This window comes from Bison bison, unplaced genomic scaffold, assembly GCF_000754665.1.
Source record: "Bison bison bison isolate TAMUID 2011002044 unplaced genomic scaffold, Bison_UMD1.0 scf7180017864261, whole genome shotgun sequence".
Taxonomy (NCBI): domain Eukaryota; kingdom Metazoa; phylum Chordata; class Mammalia; order Artiodactyla; family Bovidae; genus Bison; species Bison bison.
Genome location: NW_011494833.1, coordinates 1,298,617 through 1,305,644, shown reverse-complemented (window position 1 = coordinate 1,305,644; position 7,028 = coordinate 1,298,617). Strand labels below are relative to the sequence as shown.

The window sequence follows — 7,028 nt, the reverse complement described above, 5'->3', positions numbered from 1 at the left end:
TGGAGCCCCCAAAAATAAAGTCTGACACTGTTTCCCCATCTATTTCCCATGAAGTGATGGGACCAGATGCCATGATCTTAGTTTTCTGAATGTTGAGCTTTAAGCCAACTTTTTCACTCTCCTCTTTCACTTTCATCAAGAGGCTTTTTAGTTCCTCTTCACTTTATGCCATAAGGGCGGTATCATCTGCATATCTGAGGTTACTAGCCAGTCTAGTAAAAGTTTAATTCCCATATTGTTATGTTTGTAGCTCAGTCATTAAGTTTAATTTCGATACTTCTGTTGTGTTAGTAGTTCCAAAAAATGAGGTATGTCTTGTGCTGAGTCCTTGAGTCTGGAACTCATCTTTCGAAACTAAGAAACTGTGGTGGCTATCCTTCAAAGATAACCCCAATGAACCAGCTTTGCAGTATTCATATCCTGTGTAGCTGCTGCTGTTGTTGTTCAGTTGCTAAGTAGTATCCAACTTTTTGCAACCCAATGGACTATAGTCCACCAGGCTCCTCTATCCTTGGGATTTCCCAGGCAAGAATACTGGAGTTGGTTGCCATTTCCTCCTCCAGGGGATCTTCCCAACCCAGGGATCAAAACTGTGTCTCCTGCATTGGCAGGAAGGTTATTTACTTCTGAGACACCAGGGAAACCCCCGTTATTTAAACCCTGTCTTTCTGTTCTGTTATAGACCAAATAACAATTAAAAAATCTTCTGATGAATCATTGCTCCCATATAGCTTCTCTCTCTTTAAAAAAAAAGAAAAGAAGACCATATGCAACGTAAGATACAAAAGAATATTTTTTAAATTTTTAGCATCCTATGTAAATCTGTAATGTTTTGAGATACCATTTGCTTTGCCAAGACTTTCAAAGATGTCTATGCCAAATACCACAGAATGTAAAAAGGGGGAAAATCTATACATACGTGAGTAGTTGAGCAACATCATGGTGCTTTCTCTTCAGGAGGACACCTGTCCTCCATTTAGAAAAATTTTCTAAAGTGAGTTTTGCATTGGAAGATATATCTATCTTATCCTTGTCATTCCAGATCTCCATCCCAATTAAGGCCACGTAAGTATTGAGCTTTTTATAAAGCTGTTACAAAAGAAAAAAAAAATGGCAAAGCAACTATTCATAATGGTGTTATTATCTTTTAATATCTTCTATGTACTCCAGATTTTCAAACTTATTTACAACTACACTGTAAAAACCTTATTTCCAAACATACTTGTGTAATGGAAGTTACCACCTCTTTTGGCAGACACTAGCATCCCCGTTTGTAGGCAAGACAGACACTCTTAGTCTATAAACTCCTTTTTTTGGTGACAAAGGGTCTATTGAAACAAAATTTTCCTGCTTGCAACCTCAAGAAATATTATAATATCCTTCTAGTAGTTCATGACTATGACCTCACTATATAAACATATTTCCTCAATTGCAATGTAACTTTCTAAGAGTCATAATTTTTCAGAATTAACAAGCTTGGCTATATTTAAAATGGATAACCAACAAGGATCTACTGTATAGCACAGAGAACTCTGTTCAGTATTATGTAGCAGCCTGAATGGGAGAGGAGTTTGGAGGAGAATGGATACATATATATGTATGGCTGAGTCCTTTCACTGTCCACCTGAAACTATTACAATATACAAAATAAAAAGTTAAAAAAAATCTTGCTATGGAAAATAAATAAATTTTTAAAAAGAATTAGCAAACTTGACTCAGTGCTGATTTGAACATCAGAAAAGGAAAAGGCTACATGGAAAAGTCCTGCATATAAATGAGTTACAATAAAGTAAGGGACCTCTGTTATCAAACGGATTGAACCAAAGAATCTACAGCACATATAGGATCCTTTAGAAATAACCAGTTAAGCTTATGAGACAATACATTTACTTTACAGACAAAAACTTATATTGCTACTATAGTTTGTAAAACTGCACAGTGTTGGGCAAAGAGTACAAACTTCCAGTTATAAGATAAGTAAGTTCTGGGGATCTAATGTATGATATGGGGATTACAGTTAATGATATTGTATTCTATGCTTCAAAATTGCAAAAAGGGCAGATCTCTAAATGTTTTTATCATAAAAAAGAAAAAACTGATGGAATCATGTGACATGATGGAGATGTTCGCCAACCTATCAGGTTAGCCAAACTAATCATTTTGCAATATATAAGTATACCAAATCAACATATTGAATGCCTTAAATCTGTCCAATATATGTCAAATGTATCTCAATAAAGCTGGGGAAAACCGCAGTTAAGACTTTCTCTTGGGGAAACTCCCTGCTAAGAAATTTGAGAAGACATTTTTTAAAAAAGAAAACAAGAAAAGTGTTGATGTATGCAGTTATCATCAAAAGGGAAGTAAAAATCTAACCAGATTAAAATATTGCTTTGATTGTTTTCCAACTTTCTTATTTCTCTCTTCTTTTTTTTCACCCACCTGACAAAACTTCAGCCCTGGTTAAAACAAACTGTCCTTTCTGTTTCTCCTCCATCAAGCTCTGCTTTCAGACAGGGGAAAGCAAATGATGCTGACTGCTTTCACTCAGAAGACATGACTACTAACCTCAAGTGGTCTGAACCACCCTCCAGCAAACCTGCTGTATTTCCAAAATCCATTCACTCTCATAGCCTTCTGCACATGCCTCTCTTTCTTAAACATTCTGGCACTTTCTTTCAAGTCCTGACTTTAAGCAGATTCATTGAAGATGCGACCAGAAGAGAATTTCCACAAGCTCCACCCGTCCACCCACACTGGTCTACACCTGTTCAAACAACCTGTACTTGCCCTTCTTCACTGCATGAATGACAGGTCAGTGACCCAAGGCCAGCTTCCTCACTTATGCACCGGACCTGCCATCTCACCCTGTATCAGAGATTCCTCTAGCAATTTTTCCGTCTTCTTTGCATTGTCAGTGTTTAGCCTTCTGCACAATGATTCTCATCAGAATCAAAAGGATGCCTCATTGTGGCAGGGGAAATGTCTCTTTGTGATTTTTCCTCCTTTGAGTTATGCCCCATTTCTCTGCTCCCATTTATAGCAAAAACTTCCAGAAAAAAAAATTTGTATTTGCTGTTTCTAAGTTCACTTCTCTCATTGTTTCTAGACTCCCTAAAATCATGATTTTTACAGTCTGTTGCTTCATCCAGGAGACCAACAATTTCTCCTTTGTTAAATCCAATGGCCAGTCCCTGGTCCTCAGAAGCATCTCACATCATTGATTATGTCTTTCTTTGATAGATGTTTGTTTCAAGTAGTTTCCACAACCACAACTTTTCCTTTTCTTTCCTGTCTACTCCTTGGTCTCACCTCCACTCTCACCTCCTCCCCTCTTACTCTTCCTCAAAGAAGTATTTCAAGGATATATTTTTGTGTCCTTTTCCTGCTTACCTACACCCATTTCCCTGGTGATTTTACAAATATTTTCTGTAAAGGTCCAGATAGAAAACATTTTAGGCTTTGAGGCCACATGGTCTTGGCTGCAATTACTCACCACCTTTGGTATTGTGGCAGGAAAGCAACCATAGACAATGTAAACAAATGGGCATGGCTATGATTGAATAAAACTTTATTTTATAAAGAGGCAACGGGCCACAGTTGGTCCACATGCCACAGTTTGCTGACCCATCTTATGCCACCTATGTGTGCTATACATATAGCTAATTCACACTATTGTAGAAACTAACACAGCATTGTAAAGCAATTAGAATCCAATTTAAAAATAAATTAAAAATAAATAAATAATGACCAAGTTTAAAAAAAAGTATAGATTTATATCTCCACCCAGAACTTGCCCTGAACTCCAATCTTGTGTCTTCAGGATTTCCACCTAGAAGTCTTTGTGCAAAAAGATACCTCAAAGTTGATGTGTCCAAAATGGAAAGCCCAATCTCTTCTCTGAAAGGTTCCCATTGTCCCCCCACCATTGCTTCATATTCTTGAAGTTGCTCAGGTCAAAACCCTTGATGTCACCTGACTTCTCTCTTTTTTTATGCTTCTTATATCCCATCCACCTTCTAAACTCAAGTCACTCTATCCAGAGATCAGACCTTCTCAATAGGTCACCCATCACTAGTTTCTCTCAAGCCACCACCATCTCTTAGCCTGAACGAGGCCAGTTCCCCTACCTGGCCTCGTTTCTGCTCTTGCACTCCTTCAGTTTATCTTCAACAGAACAGCCAAAGTCATCTTTTAAGAACACAGATCTAAACATGTCACATCTCAGTTCAGCCTTTCTAATGTCTTCCTCACTCATTAAGAATAACAAAGTCCTAAATACCATCTGTGATCACTTATCTGTGGAATCTAAAATATAACATAAATGAACTTACTCATGAAACAGAAACAGACTCTCAGACATAGAGAACCAACTTGTAGTTGCCAATGGGGAGAGGGTGGCATGGGGGAATGGATTAGGAGTTTGAGATTAGCTGATACAAGCTATTATTTATAGGATGGATAAGCAACAAGGTCCTACTGTATAGCACAGGAAACTGTACTCAGTATAAACTGTACATACTTTGAAATGGCTTATCTTGTGATAAACCATAATGAAAAAGAATATAAAAAGAATGTACATAAATGTATAACTGAATCACTTTGCTGTACAGCAGAAATTAATACAACATTATAAATCAGCTATATTTTAATTAAAAAAAAAAACAAAGTCCTTACAAAGGCTCACTAGGGCCTTCAAGTTTTGGCCACCACTACCTTTAGATGTCATCTCCCTCTCTTGGCTCTGGCCTTCCACTTACTCCTCAAGCAAGGCAATCTGGGTTCTGCACTCAGGTCATTTGCTCTTCCTAGGGTTACATCTGTTTCTTTCCTACAAGTCTCTGCTCAAATATTACCCTATTAGGGATGACTTTCCTATTTAACACAGCACCCAAGATATCTCGCCTCAGGACTTCACTGGTGGTTCTCTGGTCAAGAAACCATCTTCCAATGCAGGGTGATTGGAGTTTGATCCCTGATCAGGGAACTAATATCCCACATGCTGCAGGCAACTAAGCCCTCACACCATAACCAGAGGGCCCATGCGTTGCAACTAGAGTAGTGTGCATGCCATGACGAAGAACCTGAGTGCTGCAACAAAGAATTAACATAGCCAAAAAAGAAGAAGAAAAAAAAAAAAAAAACCAATCCACAATGCATACATCTAAATCTTTCTCTTCCTTTCTCTTTTTCTCTCTTTTTAAAAAATGTTTTATTATTCTTTATAGCACATATCATCATCTTACACACTCTTTATTTGACTTGTTTGCCTCTTTGAACAAGAATGCTAACTTCCTGAAGGGAAGAATAATGCCTTGAAGAAAGAGATATTTGTCAGTTTTGTTCATCTTTTTATTTCCGTAATCTAGAAGAATACTTGCCACAAAGTAAGTGCTCAATAAACATGGCCACTTCTTGAGGTCTCCTAAGAGGAGTCAGCATACTCTTTGTGGTGAGAAAATGAGATATGACCTTGGTTACTGGGTCCACCTTCATTTCATTTCTATTCTTACAGTATTTGCAGGATCGCAGGTGACTCAGCCATTTCAACAAAGTAAGCTAACCATATGTTCAACTAACAAGGTTTGAATAGAAGGGATATAAAAATAATTTTGATGGAAATTAGATGATAAAATCATGTTTAAAGAACTGAATCAACAGTTGCACAATGAAAATAGGCTTGGAAATCTAACCAATCTAAGATTAAATCTTCTCTCTATGTTTTCCAACTTTGTGACTTTAGGCAAGTTATTTTGTGTCTTAGAAGCTAATTCCTTAGCTATAAATTAGGTTTAATAATACATTAGGGTTGTTCAAGGTTTAAATGAGATAATGTATTGAAAGCTGCTATTGTACCAGAGTTTGGCTTATCTCATTGGTTGGTTAGTTGGTTTTTCCATTTGGTTTTCTATTGGGATTTGTATGTCAGCATTTTCTTACTGGGCTTTAGAAAAAGAAAGACCATGAAACAAAACCACCTTCTAAATCTTGATGGACCTGAGAATAATGTGGCAAGTAGGTGAGATACTTCTCTATCATGTAATATTAATATTCAATGAAGTAGCCAAAGTCATGGTCACCTTTCAAGAGACAGTCAGCCATATTCTTAGAAGTATTGGTTTTTCTTCCCTGTATCATGAAATGACCAATGACACCACCTAACAAATTGTTAAAACTACACTCAATAAAATATGCCATACCATATTGATGTAATTGACCATCTCAAATACCATCTTTCTTATTTCCTCTTGATCTTGATTGTGCCTTTTAAACTAAAAAACAGCACAGACAAAATATAGACATTGATAGAAATGAATGTAATTAGAAGATTAAAAATAACAATTTCACTAATTTTGTTTATTATAATTAATGATCAATTATAAAAGTTGACACTTATTAAAAACAAAGCACTTCCTTATTTCTCTAGCTAAATGAAAGCACTTAAGAAGATGATGTTTCATCCTATAAAGTACTAGCTCAGTGTAAAGATCTAAGGAACTATTCCTGAGGTATTTTCAGTTAAATACCATGGCTTCCTAAACTGTGTAGAACTAATGCAAGGAAGAGTCTATTCATTTAAAGAAATATGAGCAATAAATGAATTTAGTATAATAAGAAAAGTCAAAACTTTATATAATAAGTATATATATATGTATATATATATATAACATTATATAATAAGAGGTCAAAACTTTCTATAATAAGAGAGGTCAAAAATGAATTAACTTATTCATATAATCATAAGTTTTCCTTTGTGATCACATTTATGGAATTCAGGTTTAGAATAATCAATATATTAAAATGCATTCAAAACTGTAACCAAAGCTCCATGTGTTATGTAACTAAATGAAAAGTTCTTTACAGAGTTTTCTATCAGAGTCCTTGTTTTCTTTTCTTTGTGATGAACATTTTTCCAAGTTAAGAATCCAGCCCTTTATCAGTCACACATGCTACAAATGATTTTTCTCAGTTTGTGGTCCTAATTCTTTTATAGGCTGGGTTGGCAAAGGGATAGGTTTAAATTTTTC

The 7,028-nt window shown here is 36.0% G+C and overlaps 1 protein-coding gene across 3 annotated transcripts in view; it reads right to left on the bottom strand.

The window, feature by feature from the left end:
* LOC104994589 (disintegrin and metalloproteinase domain-containing protein 28-like) overlaps positions 1-7,028 on the bottom strand; it is a 126,520-nt gene that overhangs the window by 94,289 nt on the left and 25,203 nt on the right. For all 3 annotated transcript variants that reach the window (XM_010848216.1, XM_010848217.1, XM_010848218.1), the window contains exons 9-10: positions 6,201-6,272; positions 920-1,089 (exon numbers count right to left, since the gene is read on the bottom strand). In XM_010848216.1, the coding sequence (XP_010846518.1) occupies positions 920-1,089; positions 6,201-6,272 (242 nt within the window). The remainder of the gene's footprint in view (positions 1-919; positions 1,090-6,200; positions 6,273-7,028) is intronic.